The sequence below is a fragment of the Ceratotherium simum genome, chromosome 26 (assembly GCF_057802395.1).
Source record: "Ceratotherium simum simum isolate JZ-2026a chromosome 26, ASM5780239v1, whole genome shotgun sequence".
Lineage (NCBI taxonomy): Eukaryota > Metazoa > Chordata > Mammalia > Perissodactyla > Rhinocerotidae > Ceratotherium > Ceratotherium simum.
In genome coordinates, this window is record NC_141925.1 from 40,852,868 (window position 1) to 40,871,099 (window position 18,232).

General features: G+C 56.7%; 4 protein-coding genes across 4 annotated transcripts; all 4 read left to right on the forward strand.

Annotated features, from left to right (window-relative positions):
* Positions 1 to 2,984: 2,984 nt before the first annotated feature.
* On the forward strand, positions 2,985 to 4,134 carry LOC147913674 (uncharacterized). The gene is made up of 3 exons (XM_087449241.1): positions 2,985 to 3,358; positions 3,443 to 3,941; positions 4,129 to 4,134. Exons 1-3 carry the CDS (start codon positions 2,985 to 2,987, stop codon positions 4,132 to 4,134), a joined length of 879 nt encoding a protein of 292 aa, XP_087305367.1.
* A 14-nt stretch (positions 4,135 to 4,148) lies between these two features.
* LOC147913675 (uncharacterized) lies at positions 4,149 to 8,461 on the forward strand. The gene is given in 9 exon segments (XM_087449242.1): positions 4,149 to 5,586; positions 5,675 to 6,067; positions 6,070 to 6,247; positions 6,249 to 7,189; positions 7,247 to 7,353; positions 7,617 to 7,774; positions 7,868 to 7,992; positions 8,060 to 8,064; positions 8,168 to 8,461. Coding segments are annotated over 9 exon segments (3,639 nt in total).
* Positions 8,462 to 8,534: 73 nt separating this feature from the next.
* LOC147913676 (uncharacterized) lies at positions 8,535 to 11,830 on the forward strand. Its single transcript, XM_087449243.1, has 3 exons — positions 8,535 to 8,630; positions 8,674 to 11,194; positions 11,424 to 11,830. Exons 1-3 carry the CDS (start codon positions 8,535 to 8,537, stop codon positions 11,828 to 11,830), a joined length of 3,024 nt encoding a protein of 1,007 aa, XP_087305369.1.
* Positions 11,831 to 11,930: 100 nt separating this feature from the next.
* Positions 11,931 to 14,350, forward strand: LOC147913677 (uncharacterized). The gene is given in 5 exon segments (XM_087449244.1): positions 11,931 to 12,024; positions 12,251 to 13,380; positions 13,538 to 13,542; positions 13,800 to 13,913; positions 14,086 to 14,350. Coding segments are annotated over 5 exon segments (1,608 nt in total).
* The last annotated feature ends 3,882 nt before the right edge of the window (positions 14,351 to 18,232 follow it).

Consider the following 18,232-nt stretch of genomic DNA (forward strand, 5'->3'; position numbering starts at 1 on the left):
CTTCACAGCTTTCCCAACCCTGGATGGAATCAAACTTCCTAATAGTTGCTAATCTGCTGGGTCAAAACTAGTCATTCATTTGATTGTTTCCATTGACCATCTGTAGTTTTCTTTTCTGGCACTTGGCCCAAATCCTCGGATATTTAAATGACTTCTGACTGCATTCTGCATTGCTCCCGTGGCTTTGGTGTGGGGTCACAGCTCCAGAGTTGTGCTAAGGGCAGGATGAAGAGAGGGAAGAGCAAAGGGCAGAGGGAGTGAAGGAGAGCAAGGTTCCACCTCCCTCCCCTGAAGCTGGGACTGAAACTAAAGAGAGCTGGCCCCAGAATCCAGAGTCCAAGGTCTCGGCCAACTGTATTCTCCACCAAGTTTTGCTAGTTCTTGGTGGGGGTCAGAGGAGGGGAAGGGCAGTGTCCTAGGAACTGCTAGAAGTGGGCCAGGCAGGCTGGGGGTTGGACCACCAGCAGCTCTCCCCATCTGATACCTCCTGGGCTTGCCCTATCTTCTCTGTGTCTTCCCTTCCCACAACGCTGAAGTCAGATACAGGGAGAAGGGGGGAAGAGGGGTGCGGTGGGGCGGTGCAAAGGTGAAGCTATGCTCAACCCCCACACCCAGCAGGGCAGATAACCACGACTTTGTTTAAGCTACGTGCTGCTGTGCACACTGTGCCTGCCTGCCTGCTGCTGTCCCCTGTGCTGGCATCTGCTCTGCCCCCAGCTGCCACTGCACCAGGCCCATGCAGCTGCTCGGGCTCCTCAGCCTCCTCTGGATGCTCAAGACCTCTCCGGGGGCCACAGGTGAGAGGGTGAGGTAGGGGGAGACGTGGAGAGACCCTCCTGATGTTCCAGGGCAGGAGTGTCGGGGGAGTGGCTCTGAGGCCTAACGGGAGACTGAAGAGGGGTTCCTTAGAGCTCTGCGTGCACAGAGAACTGAGGCCAGGGGAGGAGAGGGAAGTTGGGTCCAGCTGGTGCTGCTCTCCACCTAGGACCCAGCTGGTTGCAGGGGTTGACGCTCTCGCATCAGGAGGGTGGGCAGAACCTCTTTCCGGAAGGGTGCTCTTTCCAGTTTGATTCAGTTTTCTGAGCCTCCTTCCTCTTCTATCATCCCACCTCCACCAGCCCCCGTGCTCCCTCTATCCTGGACTCTATTCCTCCCTTTATTTCCATCAATGCTGCCCTCCCGAGAGTCCCAGCCTCTGTCCCTGGGGCACCCTCCTCTCTCTGGGGTGTCTCCGCCTTTGGTCCTGGTACCCCCTCCTCCATCCCTGCCCCTAACTCTCCCAGCCCCTACCTGGCCCATGTTTCTGGGTACAGCTGTCATTGGCAGGGCTGGGGTGGGGAGATCCTGATTGCTCCGAAAGTGTGGGTCTGAGACCATCCAGTGGGTGTGGGTTCCCAGGCCTTCTCTCTTCTACCTCTTAGAAACCTCACAGGTCCTCTGCACTCCCTTTCCCTCTGCCTCTCTGAACCCCAGTCCTAGACCTTCCCAACCCAGAGGCCCACGGTCCACCCTCTCACTTGCCTCCAGGGCCACCTCCTGGCTCTAAGGGTTCTAGCCCAGGAATCTTCATAATCTCCGCCTCTCCACCTCTCTAACACCCCCAGCTAGACTGAGAAGTGAAACCCCAGCTCTCAGATCAAAGATGTGCTGGGTCCAAGGTGAGGAGGGGGCTAACACTGAGTGGGCAGGAGGTCTCAGGGCTCTCTGCTTGCAACTGCCATGGCTACCTGAGTCTTCCCTGCCATTCCCTCCCAGTATTCCAAGATCTCCGACCCTCACTCTCACCACCTGTAAAATGAGGTTGACAGTATCTATAGAGTGAGAGGTTCATATCTGTAAACTAATTAACCCAGTGGCTGGAACAGAGTAGGTGATAGAAAATATGTCTATTTTATTTTCTTTTTTGTGAGGAAGATCAGCCCTGAGCTAATATCTGTGCTAATCCTCCTCTTTTTGCTGAGGAAGACTGGCTCTGAGCTAACATCTATTGCCAATCCTCCTCCTTTTTTTTCCCCAAAGCCCCAGTAGATAGTTGTATGTCGTAGTTGCACATCCTTCTAGTTGCTGTATGTGGGACGTGGCCTCAGCATGGCCGGAGAAGCGGTGCGTCGGTGCGCGCCCGGGATCCAAACCCGGGCTGCCAGTAGCGGAGCGCACGCACTTAACCGCTAAGCCACGGGGCCGGCCCAAAATATGTCTATTTTTATTATTAACACTCACTGCTAAACTGTAAGGCCTCCGGGACCCCTGCCTGCTTGCTGAAGTATCTCTTTCTGGAAGTGTCCTTGTCTGTCCTGTCCCTCAGCCTGTCAGTGTGGTCCTCTCTCCTTGTCCCTCAATCTCAGTAGAGTCTGGGCTTCAATCTCTGTTTTCCCCTTTGCTGTCCTCTATGCAGCTTTCCCCAATCTGATCCTTCGTCTCCTGGAGTCCGTGATGTGTCCCCACCCCCAGCCCGGCCTTGGCTGGGTTCTTTTTCCAGAGGAGAGTGAGCCCAGACAGCAAAGGTCACAGGGAGAGGGGCAGAGGTGGGCCAAAGGAGGGGGCAGAGAGCCAGCAGGGCAGGGACTTCGAGCAGCAGGTGGAGGAGAGGGGAGGGAGCAGAGTAAGGGAAGAGCATGTGTGTGAGGAGGATGGGGTGGGGCGGTAAGCAGAGGAGGCAGGAGCCTCAGCTGAGCCTGCATGCTCAGAACGAACTTCCCGGGGCTGGAAGGTTGGTCTCTCAGATGAGATGGGCAAGGGACCAAGTGCGTCCCCACCCCACTCCCCTTAGAGAGGCCGCCTCAAGGAGTGGACAGATTTGGCCTTCACAACCTGAAAGGCCCAGCCCCAAACTGCTTCTGATGGGGGAATAGGTGATGGAACTTCCTACTTTCTGTGATACACGTCTGGAAAATGGGGTGGTAAATTACCTTCGTGGTGTTACGGTGACAAAATGAACGACAAATGAATTCCTCTCCTCTACAGCCAATACAGGAACTTTATCCATGGCCACATCAGCCTCTACTGAGCTTTTCCCCAGGGTGGAAGCAACCCACACTGCCCTCAGCTGCTCCCCACGCTCCAAAGGCACAGCAGGGTGGCCACTCAGCACCCCCAAAACCACTTCCCCTGCTCCTGGCAGGAGGGAAAACACATCTATGACTCTCACCACCTCCCCCTACCTTAAACCCATTTCTGAAACATTGCTCGAATCTCCAGTCAGTTTCAGCACCTCAACAAGCCCGACTTCCAAGTTTGTCACCAAGGTTGAAACCACTCCACCTACCATCATTGTCTACACAAGCACCACAGAGTGCATCAATCCAACGAGGCTGATAATCACCACCACTCACCCCACCACCAGCTGCATGACAGTGACCCAAGTGTCCTTCACCAACTCTTACACCGACATTCCTGTGACAGGGAAGTCAGAAACAACCATCCCCACTACTTATCCCGTGATTACTACCGAGAGAGTCACCTCAGCTGTGACCTCTTCTCCCACCGCCACCCCTGGGAAAACTCCCACAACCATGGCCCCACCCTCCTCTGTCTCAACTAAACACACAACCCTCCATACTCCAATCTCCTCTACAACTGGTACCACAAAAAGGACTATGCCGACCACTGCAAGTGTCCATACAACCAGGTCTGCTACCCCAATAATCATGTATACCTCTGCTGTTACCCCTTCGGTAACTTCTATGAACACTTTCTTAACAGTAACTGGTATCAGCACCTCCCCAACGGCCAGTAGTACCTTGAATCCTACCACTAACTTGTTTCCTAACACAAATAGTACATTTACAACAACCACCACTCATGCTCTGATCTCAACTAACATGTTCACAATAGCTACAACACAAGGTGTATCTACCACAAGTGAAGCGAACACTGAAATAGGTAGACCCCAAATGACTCCTTGGACGACAATGAGCTCGAGGAAAACGACACTTACTCGTGTGAGTGATACCCCCAGAGAAACTTTAACGACAGCATTTCCTTCAACTTTTCCAATAATGACATCAATAACTCCAACAAATAAAACTATAAGTGGCACAACTGTCAATTCTGAGTCCACTAAAGAACACACTACTATAGCTACATACAAAACACTGACAACCAGGGGACCTCCCTCCACCACTGCAGGTATGACTCAAACAGGCAAGATGACAGACACAACCTCTCCTGCCACATCCACCGGGAAAACCACAATTACGCCTACCACTGACCTTCCTACAGTGGCTCACACGACACGGAACACTGCCCCTCCCCCGATAACGTCATCAATCACTCCCACCAACGTAGTCCCCTCTCCAACACCCACCACCTCTACCCCATTGACCACCAACATCTGGACATCACCCACGAGTGTGCTTGTGTCGTCTCCACTGGCCCCAACCACCGGACCAGTCTCCACTTTGACCACCATCACTACCCCTCCATCCACCCTGATTACCACACTGTCTACAACCTACGCCACGTCCACCCCTACATCTTCCACTAGCACTGTCACCGTGGCCACAACTGGAAGCACCGCTCCCACTGACACTTCAAGCCCTGCCACCTCGAGCACAACCACTGCCCTGACACTCTCAGCTGCAGACACTGCTACGAGTGCTGCCACAAACACGGTGACGACGCTCACGCTTACAACCCTCCACACTACTTCACTGGGCACTTTTTCAAACATCCACTCCACAGGAAGCACAACCACATCTGCAGTAACCCCAGCCCCCCCTACCTCTGATACCACACAGCCATCCACAATCACCACCCCTTCTTCCGTTAGTACCGGTATCCCAACCACAACACCGACGACCATCACCCTCACTTCCGCGGGTACCACTGGTTCCTTGACTACCAGGACCGACCTCACCTCCACCCTCACTGAACACAGCACGTCAGCATCCCCCATGTCTACCGTCCCTTCATCCCCCACCATCCAAAATACAGCAACATCCTCCAGTGTCTCCACCACCTCTGCCACGATGCCTACGACGACACCCACGTTCACGAGTACCCATCGCACCCCACCTCCCTCCCCCTCAACAGGTCTTCCAGGTACATCCGCAGGCTCCTCTTCCACCTCTGCCAGCAGTGCCAGGACCACTCAGGCAGACAGCAGCACCTCGTCTGCAACGGGCACATATACACTGCGCACAAGCGTAGAGTCCTCCCCGGTACCCACTACCACCCATACATCCACGATGTCCACAACCAAGGGACCTCCCTCCTCCGTGGAAGCCACGACACAAACAGGCAAGACGACTGACACAACCTCTCCTGCCACATCCACCGGGAAAACCACACTTACGCCTACTTCTCACCTTTCTACAGTGTCTCCCGACAGGGACCACAGTCCCTCCCCGAATGACATCATCCATAACTCCCACCAACGTAGCTCCCTCTCCCACACCCACCACCTCTACCCCTGTGACCAGCAACACCGGGACAGCACCCACGAGTGTGCTTGTGTCTTCTCCACTGGTACCAACCACCGGACCAGTCTCCACTTTGACCACCATCACTACTCCTCCGTCCACCCTGATTACCACACTGTCTACAACCCACGCCACGTCCAACACTGCATCTCCTACAAGCAGTGTTACCGCAGCCACAACTGGAAGCACCGCTCCCACTGACACTTCAAGCCCTGCCACCTTGATCACCACCACTGCCGCTACTACCTCAGCTTCGGACACTGCCACGACTGCTGCCACAAACACGGTGACGACGCTCACGCGTACAACCCTCCACACTACTTCAGTGGGCACTTCTTCAAACATCCACTCCACAGGAAGCACAACCACATCTGCAGTAACGCCAGCCCCCCCTACCTCTGATACCACACAGCCATCCACAATCACCACCCCGTCTTCCGTTAGTACCGGTATCCCAACCACGACACCGACGACCATCACCCCAACTTCCGCTGGTACCACTGGTTCCTTGACTACCACGACCGACCTCACCTCCACCCTCACTGAACCCAGCATATCGGTATCACCTACATCTACCGTCCCTTCATCCCCAACCATCCAAAATACAGCAACAGCCTCCAGTGTCACCACCACCTCTGCCACGACGCCACGACGACACCCATGCTCACGAGTACCCATCGCACCCCACATCCCTCTCCCTCAACAGGTGTCCCAGCTACTTCCACTGGCCCCCCTTCCATGTCTGCCAGCAGTGCCGGGGCCACTCAGGCAGACAGCAGCACCTCATCTGCAATGGGCACAAATCGCCATGCACAACCACAGAGACCTCCCGCTACCCACTAACACCCATACATCCACGACATTCACAACCAGGGGACCTCCTTCCTCCACGGAAGCCACGACAGAAACAGGCGGGATGACCGACACAACCTCTCCTGCCACATCCACCGGGAAAACCACACTTACGCCTACCACTCACCGTCCTACAGTGGCTCCCACGACAGGGACCACTGCACCTCCGCCAATCACGTCATCAATCACTCCCACCAACGTAGTCCCCTCTCCAACACCCACCACCTCTACCCCATTGACCACCAACAACTGGACATCACCCACGAGTGTGCTTGTGTCATCTCCACTGGCCCCAACCACTGGACCAGTCTCCACTTTGACCACCATCACTACCCCTCCGTCCACCCTGATTACCACACTGCCTACAACCCACGCCACGTCCACCCCTACATCTTCCACTAGCACTGTCACCGTGGCCACAACTGGAAGCACTGCTCCCACTGACACTTCAAGCCCTGCCACCTCGAGCACAACCACTGCCCCGACTCTCTCAGCTGCAGACACTGCTACGAGTGCTGCCACAAACACGGTGACGACGCTCACGCTTACAACCCTCCACACTACTTCACTGGGCACTTTTTCAAATATCCACTCCACAGGAAGCACAACCACATCTGCAGTAACCCCAGCCCCCCCTACCTCTGATACCACACAGCCATCCACAATCACAACCCCGTCTTCCGTTAGTACCGGTATCCCAACCACAACACTGACGACCATCACCCTCACTTCCGCGGGTACGACTGGTTCCTTGACTACCAGGACCGACCTCACCTCCACCCTCACTGAACCCAGCACGTCGGCATCCCCCATGTCTACCGTCCCTTCATCCCCCACCGTCCAAAATACAGCAACATCCTCCAGTGTCTCCACCACCTCTGCCATGATGCCTACGACGACACCCACGTTCACGAGTACCCATCACACCCCACCTCCCTCCCCCTCAACAGGTCTTCCAGGTACATCCGCAGGCTCCTCTTCCACCTCTGCCAGCAGTGCCAGGACCACTCAGGCAGACAGCAGCACCTCGTCTGCAACGGGCACATATACACTGCGCACAAGCGTAGAGTCCTCCCCGGTACCCACTACCACCCATACATCCACGATGTCCACAACCAAGGGACCTCCCTCCTCCGTGGAAGCCACGACACAAACAGGCAAGACGACTGACACAACCTCTCCTGCCACATCCACCGGGAAAACCACACTTACGCCTACTTCTCACCTTTCTACAGTGTCTCCCACGACAGGGACCACAGTCCCTCCCCGAATCACATCATCCATAACTCCCACCAACGTAGCTCCCTCTCCCACACCCACCACCTCTACCCCTGTGACCAGCAACACCGGGACAGCACCCACGAGTGTGCTTGTGTCTTCTCCACTGGTACCAACCACCGGACCAGTCTCCACTTTGACCACCATCACTACCCCTCCGTCCACCCTGATTACCACACTGTCTACAACCCACGCCACGTCCAACACTGCATCTCCTACTAGTAGTGTCACCGCGGCCACAACTGGAAGCACCGCTCCCACTGACACTTCAAGCCCTGCCACCTTGATCACCACCACTGCCCCTACTACCTCAGCTTCGGACACTGCCACGACTGCTGCCACAAACACGGTGACGACGCTCACGCGTACAACCCTCCACACTACTTCAGTGGGCACTTCTTCAAACATCCACTCCACAGGAAGCACAACCACATCTGCAGTAACGCCAGCCCCCCCTACCTCTGATACCACACAGCCATCCACAATCACCACCCGTCTTCCGTTAGTACCGGTATCCCAACCACGACACCGACGACCATCACCCCAACTTCCGCTGGTACCACTGGTTCCTTGACTACCACGACCGACCTCACCTCCACCCTCACTGAACCCAGCATATCGGTATCACCTACATCTACCGTCCCTTCATCCCCAACCATCCAAAATACAGCAACAGCCTCCAGTGTCACCACCACCTCTGCCACGACGCCTACGACGACACCCATGCTCACGAGTACCCATCGCACCCCACATCCCTCTCCCTCAACAGGTGTCCCAGCTACTTCCACTGGCCCCCCTTCCATGTCTGCCAGCAGTGCCGGGACCACTCAGGCAGACAGCAGCACCTCATCTGCAATGGGCACAAATACGCCATGCACAACCACAGAGTCCTCCCCGCTACCCACTAACACCCATACATCCACGACATTCACAACCAGGGGACCTCCTTCCTCCACGGAAGCCACGACAGAAACAGGCGGGATGACCGACACAACCTCTCCTGCCACATCCACCGGGAAAACCACACTTACGCCTACCACTCACCGTCCTACAGGGGCTCCTACGACAGGGACCACTGCACCTCCGCCAATCACGTCATCAATCACTCCCACCAACGTAGTCCCCTCCAACACCCACCACCTCTACCCCATTGACCACCAACAACTGGACATCACCCACGAGTGTGCTTGTGTCATCTCCACTGGCCCCAACCACTGGACCAGTCTCCACTTTGACCACCATCACTACCCCTCCGTCCACCCTGATTACCACACTGCCTACAACCCACGCCACGTCCACCCCTACATCTTCCACTAGCACTGTCACCGTGGCCACAACTGGAAGCACTGCTCCCACTGACACTTCAAGCCCTGCCACCTCGAGCACAACCACTGCCCCGACTCTCTCAGCTGCAGACACTGCTACGAGTGCTGCCACAAACACGGTGACGACGCTCACGCTTACAACCCTCCACACTACTTCACTGGGCACTTTTTCAAACATCCACTCCACAGGAAGCACAACCACATCTGCAGTAACCCCAGCCCCCCCTACCTCTGATACCACACAGCCATCCACAATCACAACCCCGTCTTCCGTTAGTACCGGTATCCCAACCACAACACTGACGACCATCACCCTCACTTCCGCGGGTACGACTGGTTCCTTGACTACCAGGACCGACCTCACCTCCACCCTCACTGAACCCAGCACGTCGGCATCCCCCATGTCTACCGTCCCTTCATCCCCCACCGTCCAAAATACAGCAACATCCTCCAGTGTCTCCACCACCTCTGCCACGATGCCTACGACGACACCCACGTTCACGAGTACCCATCACACCCCACCTCCCTCCCCCTCAACAGGTCTTCCAGGTACATCCGCAGGCTCCTCTTCCACCTCTGCCAGCAGTGCCAGGACCACTCAGGCAGACAGCAGCACCTCGTCTGCAACGGGCACATATACACTGCGCACAAGCGTAGAGTCCTCCCCGGTACCCACTACCACCCATACATCCACGATGTCCACAACCAAGGGACCTCCCTCCTCCGTGGAAGCCACGACACAAACAGGCAAGACGACTGACACAACCTCTCCTGCCACATCCACCGGGAAAACCACACTTACGCCTACTTCTCACCTTTCTACAGTGTCTCCCACGACAGGGACCACAGTCCCTCCCCGAATGACATCATCCATAACTCCCACCAACGTAGCTCCCTCTCCCACACCCACCACCTCTAGCCCTGTGACCAGCAACACCGGGACAGCACCCACGAGTGTGCTTGTGTCTTCTCCACTGCTACCAACCACCGGACCAGTCTCCACTTTGACCACCATCACTACCCCTCCGTCCACCTTGATTACCACACTGTCTACAACCCACGCCACGTCCAACACTGCATCTCCTACTAGTAGTGTCACCGCGGCCACAACTGGAAGCACCGCTCCCACTGACACTTCAAGCCCTGCCACCTTGATCACCACCACTGCCCCTACTACCTCAGCTTCGGACACTGCCACGACTGCTGCCACAAACACGGTGACGACGCTCACGCGTACAACCCTCCACACTACTTCAGTGGGCACTTCTTCAAACATCCACTCCACAGGAAGCACAACCACATCTGCAGTAACGCCAGCCCCCCCTACCTCTGATACCACACAGCCATCCACAATCACCACCCCGTCTTCCGTTAGTACCGGTATCCCAACCACGACACCGACGACCATCACCCCAACTTCCGCTGGTACCACTGGTTCCTTGACTACCACGACCGACCTCACCTCCACCCTCACTGAACCCAGCATATCGGTATCACCTACATCTACTGTCCCTTCATCCCCAACCATCCAAAATACAGCAACAGCCTCCAGTGTCACCACCACCTCTGCCACGACGCCTACGACGACACCCATGCTCACGAGTACCCATCGCACCCCACATCCCTCTCCCTCAACAGGTGTCCCAGCTACTTCCACTGGCCCCCCTTCCATGTCTGCCAGCAGTGCCGGGACCACTCAGGCAGACAGCAGCACCTCATCTGCAATGGGCACAAATACGCCATGCACAACCACAGAGTCCTCCCCGCTACCCACTAACACCCATACATCCACGACATTCACAACCAGGGGACCTCCTTCCTCCACGGAAGCCACGACAGAAACAGGCGGGATGACCGACACAACCTCTCCTGCCACATCCACCGGGAAAACCACACTTACGCCTACCACTCACCGTCCTACAGTGGCTCCCACGACAGGGACCACTGCACCTCCGCCAATCACGTCATCAATCACTCCCACCAACGTAGTCCCCTCTCCAACACCCACCACCTCTACCCCATTGACCACCAACAACTGGACATCACCCACGAGTGTGCTTGTGTCATCTCCACTGGCCCCAACCACTGGACCAGTCTCCACTTTGACCACCATCACTACCCCTCCGTCCACCCTGATTACCACACTGCCTACAACCCACCCCACGCCCCCCCCTACACCCTCCACTAGCCCTGTCACCGTGGCCACAACTGGCAGCACTGCTCCCACTGACACTTCAAGCCCTACCACCTCGAGCACACCCACTGCCCCGACTCTCTCAGCTGCAGACACTGCTCACGAGTGCTGCCACAAACACGGTGACGACGCTCACGCTACAACCCTCCACACTACTTCACTGGGCACTTTTTCAAACATCCACTCCACAGGAAGCACAACCACATCTGCAGTAACCCCAGCCCCCTACCTCTGATACCACACAGCCATCCACAATCACAACCCGTCTTCCGTTAGTACCGGTATCCCAACCACAACACTGACGACCATCACCCTCACTTCCGCGGGTACGACTGGTTCCTTGACTACCAGGACCGACCTCACCTCCACCCTCACTGAACCCAGCACGTCGGCATCCCCATGTCTACCGTCCCTTCATCCCCCACCGTCCAAAATACAGCAACATCCTCCAGTGTCTCCACCACCTCTGCCACGATGCCTACGACGACACCCACGTTCACGAGTACCCATCACACCCCACCTCCCTCCCCCTCAACAGGTCTTCCAGGTACATCCGCAGGCTCCTCTTCCACCTCTGCCAGCAGTGCCAGGACCACTCAGGCAGACAGCAGCACCTCGTCTGCAACGGGCACATATACACTGCGCACAAGCGTAGAGTCCTCCCCGGTACCCACTACCACCCATACATCCACGATGTCCACAACCAAGGGACCTCCCTCCTCCGTGGAAGCCACGACACAAACAGGCAAGACGACTGACACAACCTCTCCTGCCACATCCACCGGGAAAACCACACTTACGCCTACTTCTCACCTTTCTACAGTGTCTCCCACGACAGGGACCACAGTCCCTCCCCGAATGACATCATCCATAACTCCCACCAACGTAGCTCCCTCTCCCACACCCACCACCTCTAGCCCTGTGACCAGCAACACCGGGACAGCACCCACGAGTGTGCTTGTGTCTTCTCCACTGCTACCAACCACCGGACCAGTCTCCACTTTGACCACCATCACTACCCCTCCGTCCACCTTGATTACCACACTGTCTACAACCCACGCCACGTCCAACACTGCATCTCCTACTAGTAGTGTCACCGGCCACAACTGGAAGCACCGCTCCCACTGACACTTCAAGCCCTGCCACCTTGATCACCACCACTGCCCCTACTACCTCAGCTTCGGACACTGCCACGACTGCTGCCACAAACACGGTGACGACGCCACGCTGCACAACCCTCCACACTACTTCAGTGGGCACTTCTTCAAACATCCACTCCACAGGAAGCACAACCACATCTGCAGTAACGCCAGCCCCCTACCTCTGATACCACACAGCCATCCACAATCACCACCCGTCTTCCGTTAGTACCGGTATCCCAACCACGACACCGACGACCATCACCCCAACTTCCGCTGGTACCACTGGTTCCTTGACTACCACGACCGACCTCACCTCCACCCTCACTGAACCCAGCATATCGGTATCACCTACATCTACTGTCCCTTCATCCCCAACCATCCAAAATACAGCAACAGCCTCCAGTGTCACCACCACCTCTGCCACGACGCCTACGACGACACCCATGCTCACGAGTACCCATCGCACCCCACATCCCTCTCCCTCAACAGGTGTCCCAGCTACTTCCACTGGCCCCCCTTCCATGTCTGCCAGCAGTGCCGGGACCACTCAGGCAGACAGCAGCACCTCATCTGCAATGGGCACAAATACGCCATGCACAACCACAGAGACCTCCCCGCTACCCACTAACACCCATACATCCACGACATTCACAACCAGGGGACCTCCTTCCTCCACGGAAGCCACGACAGAAACAGGCGGGATGACCGACACAACCTCTCCTGCCACATCCACCGGGAAAACCACACTTACGCCTACCACTCACCGTCCTACAGTGGCTCCCACGACAGGGACCACTGCACCTCCGCCAATCACGTCATCAATCACTCCCACCAACGTAGTCCCCTCTCCAACACCCACCACCTCTACCCCATTGACCACCAACAACTGGACATCACCCACGAGTGTGCTTGTGTCATCTCCACTGGCCCCAACCACTGGACCAGTCTCCACTTTGACCACCATCACTACCCCTCCGTCCACCCTGATTACCACACTGCCTACAACCCACGCCACGTCCACCCCTACATCTTCCACTAGCACTGTCACCGTGGCCACAACTGGAAGCACTGCTCCCACTGACACTTCAAGCCCTGCCACCTCGAGCACAACCACTGCCCCGACTCTCTCAGCTGCAGACACTGCTACGAGTGCTGCCACAAACACGGTGACGACGCTCACGCTACAACCCTCCACACTACTTCACTGGGCACTTTTCCAAATATCCCCTCCACAGGAAGCACAACCACATCTGCAGTAACCCCAGCCCCCCCTACCTCTGATACCACACAGCCATCCACAATCACAACCCCGTCTTCCGTTAGTACCGGTATCCCAACCACAACACTGACGACCATCACCCTCACTTCGCGGGTACGACTGGTTCCTTGACTACCAGGACCGACCTCACCTCCCCCCTCACTGAACCCACCACGCCGGCCTCCCCCATGTCTACCGTCCCTTCATCCCCCACCGTCCAAAATACAGCAACATCCTCCAGTGTCTCCACCACCTCTGCCATGATGCCTACGACGACACCCACGTTCACGAGTACCCATCACACCCCACCTCCCTCCCCCTCAACAGGTCTTCCAGGTACATCCGCAGGCTCCTCTTCCACCTCTGCCAGCAGTGCCAGGACCACTCAGGCAGACAGCAGCACCTCGTCTGCAACGGGGAGATATACACTGCGCACAAGCCGTAGAGTCCTCCCCGGTACCCACTACCACCCATACATCCACGATGTCCACAACCAAGGGACCTCCCTCCTCCGTGGAAGCCACGACACAAACAGGCAAGACGACTGACACAACCTCTCCTGCCACATCCACCGGGAAAACCACACTTACGCCTACTTCTCACCTTTCTACAGTGTCTCCCACGACAGGGACCACAGTCCCTCCCCGAATGACATCATCCATAACTCCCACCAACGTAGCTCCCTCTCCCACACCCACCACCTCTACCCCTGTGACCAGCAACACCGGGACAGCACCCACGAGTGTGCTTGTGTCTTCTCCACTGGTACCAACCACCGGACCAGTCTCCACTTTGACCACCATCACTACCCCTCCGTCCACCCTGATTACCACACTGTCTACAACCCACGCCACGTCCAACACTGCATCTCCTACTAGTAGTGTCACCATGCCACAACTGGAAGCACCGCTCCCACTGACACTTCAAGCCCTGCCACCTTGATCACCACCACTGCCCCTACTACCTCAGCTTCGGACACTGCCACGACTGCTGCCACAAACACGGTGACGACGCTCACGCGTACAACCCTCCACACTACTTCAGTGGGCACTTCTTCAAACATCCACTCCACAGGAAGCACAACCACATCTGCAGTAACGCCAGCCCCCCCTACCTCTGATACCACACAGCCATCCACAATCACCACCCCGTCTTCCGTTAGTACCGGTATCCCAACCACGACACCGACGACCATCACCCCAACTTCCGCTGGTACCACTGGTTCCTTGACTACCACGACCGACCTCACCTCCACCCTCACTGAACCCAGCATATCGGTATCACCTACATCTACCGTCCCTTCATCCCCAACCATCCAAAATACAGCAACAGCCTCCAGTGTCACCACCACCTCTGCCACGATGCCTACGACGACACCCATGCTCACGAGTACCCATCGCACCCCACATCCCTCTCCCTCAACAGGTGTCCCAGCTACTTCCACTGGCCCCCCTTCCATGTCTGCCAGCAGTGCCGGGACCACTCAGGCAGACAGCAGCACCTCATCTGCAATGGGCACAAATACGCCATGCACAACCACAGAGACCTCCCCGCTACCCACTAACACCCATACATCCACGACATTCACAACCAGGGGACCTCCTTCTTCCACGGAAGCCACGACAGAAACAGGCGGGATGACCGACACAACCTCTCCTGCCACATCCACCGGGAAAACCACACTTACGCCTACCACTCACCGTCCTACAGTGGCTCCCTCGACAGGGACCACTGCACCTCCGCCAATCACGTCATCAATCACTCCCACCAACGTAGTCCCCTCTCCAACACCCACCACCTCTACCCCATTGACAACCAACAACTGGACATCACCCACGAGTGTGCTTGTGTCATCTCCACTGGCCCCAACCACTGGACCAGTCTCCACTTTGACCACCATCACTACCCCTCCGTCCACCCTGATTACCACACTGCCTACAACCCACGCCACGTCCACCCCTACATCTTCCACTAGCACTGTCACCGTGGCCACAACTGGAAGCACTGCTCCCACTGACACTTCAAGCCCTGCCACCTCGAGCACAACCACTGCCCCGACTCTCTCAGCTGCAGACACTGCTATGAGTGCTGCCACAAACACGGTGACGACGCTCACGCTTACAACCCTCCACACTACTTCACTGGGCACTTTTTCAAACATCCACTCCACAGGAAGCACAACCACATCTGCAGTAACCCCAGCCCCCCCTACCTCTGATACCACACAGCCATCCACAATCACAACCCCGTCTTCCGTTAGTACCGGTATCCCAACCACAACACTGACGACCATCACCCTCACTTCCGCGGGTACGACTGGTTCCTTGACTACCAGGACCGACCTCACCTCCACCCTCACTGAACCCAGCACGTCGGCATCCCCCATGTCTACCGTCCCTTCATCCCCCACCATCCAAAATACAGCAACATCCTCCAGTGTCTCCACCACCTCTGCCACGATGCCTACGACGACACCCACGTTCACGAGTACCCATCGCACCCCACCTCCCTCCCCAACAGGTGTTCCAGGTACATCCGCAGGCTCCTCTTCCACCTCTGCCAGCAGTGCCAGGACCACTCAGGCAGACAGCAGCACCTCGTCTGCAACGGGCACATATACACTGCGCACAAGCGTAGAGTCCTCCCCGGTACCCACTACCACCCATACATCCACGATGTCCACAACCAAGGGACCTCCCTCCTCCGTGGAAGCCACGACACAAACAGGCAAGACGACTGACACAACCTCTCCTGCCACATCCACCGGGAAAACCACACTTACGCCTACTTCTCACCTTTCTACAGTGTCTCCCACGACAGGGACCACAGTCCCTCCCCGAATCACATCATCCATAACTCCCACCAACGTAGCTCCCTCTCCCACACCCACCACCTCTACCCCTGTGACCAGCAACACCGGGACAGCACCCACGAGTGTGCTTGTGTCTTCTCCACTGGTACCAACCACCGGACCAGTCTCCACTTTGACCACCATCACTACCCCTCCGTCCACCCTGATTACCACACTGTCTACAACCCACGCCACGTCCAACACTGCATCTCCTACTAGTAGTGTCACCGCGGCCACAACTGGAAGCACCGCTCCCACTGACACTTCAAGCCCTGCCACCTTGATCACCACCACTGCCCCTACTACCTCAGCTTCGGACACTGCCACGACTGCTGCCACAAACACGGTGACGACGCTCACGCGTACAACCCTCCACACTACTTCAGTGGGCACTTCTTCAAACATCCACTCCACAGGAAGCACAACCACATCTGCAGTAACGCCAGCCCCCCCTACCTCTGATACCACACAGCCATCCACAATCACCACCCCGTCTTCCGTTAGTACCGGTATCCCAACCACGACACCGACGACCATCACCCCAACTTCCGCTGGTACCACTGGTTCCTTGACTACCACGACCGACCTCACCTCCACCCTCACTGAACCCAGCATATCGGTATCACCTACATCTACTGTCCCTTCATCCCCAACCATCCAAAATACAGCAACAGCCTCCAGTGTCACCACCACCTCTGCCACGACGCCTACGACGACACCCATGCTCACGAGTACCCATCGCACCCCACATCCCTCTCCCTCAACAGGTGTCCCAGCTACTTCCACTGGCCCCCCTTCCATGTCTGCCAGCAGTGCCGGGACCACTCAGGCAGACAGCAGCACCTCATCTGCAATGGGCACAAATACGCCATGCACAACCACAGAGACCTCCCCGCTACCCACTAACACCCATACATCCACGACATTCACAACCAGGGGACCTCCTTCCTCCACGGAAGCCACGACAGAAACAGGCGGGATGACCGACACAACCTCTCCTGCCACATCCACCGGGAAAACCACACTTACGCCTACCACTCACCGTCCTACAGTGGCTCCCACGACAGGGACCACTGCACCTCCGCCAATCACGTCATCAATCACTCCCACCAACGTAGTCCCCTCTCCAACACCCACCACCTCTACCCCATTGACCACCAACAACTGGACATCACCCACGAGTGTGCTTGTGTCATCTCCACTGGCCCCAACCACTGGACCAGTCTCCACTTTGACCACCATCACTACCCCTCCGTCCACCCTGATTACCACACTGCCTACAACCCACGCCACGTCCACCCCTACATCTTCCACTAGCACTGTCACCGTGGCCACAACTGGAAGCACTGCTCCCACTGACACTTCAAGCCCTGCCACCTCGAGCACAACCACTGCCCCGACTCTCTCAGCTGCAGACACTGCTACGAGTGCTGCCACAAACACGGTGACGACGCTCACGCTTACAACCCTCCACACTACTTCACTGGGCACTTTTTCAAACATCCACTCCACAGGAAGCACAACCACATCTGCAGTAACCCCAGCCCCCGCTACCTCTGATACCACACAGCCATCCACAATCACAACCCCGTCTTCCGTTAGTACCGGTATCCCAACCACAACACTGACGACCATCACCCTCACTTCCGCGGGTACCACTGGTTCCTTGACTACCAGGACCGACCTCACCTCCACCCTCACTGAACCCAGCACGTCGGCATCCCCCATGTCTACCGTCCCTTCATCCCCCACCATCCAAAATACAGCAACATCCTCCAGTGTCTCCACCACCTCTGCCACGATGCCTACGACGACACCCACGTTCACGAGTACCCATCACACCCCACCTCCCTCCCCCTCAACAGGTCTTCCAGGTACATCCGCAGGCTCCTCTTCCACCTCTGCCAGC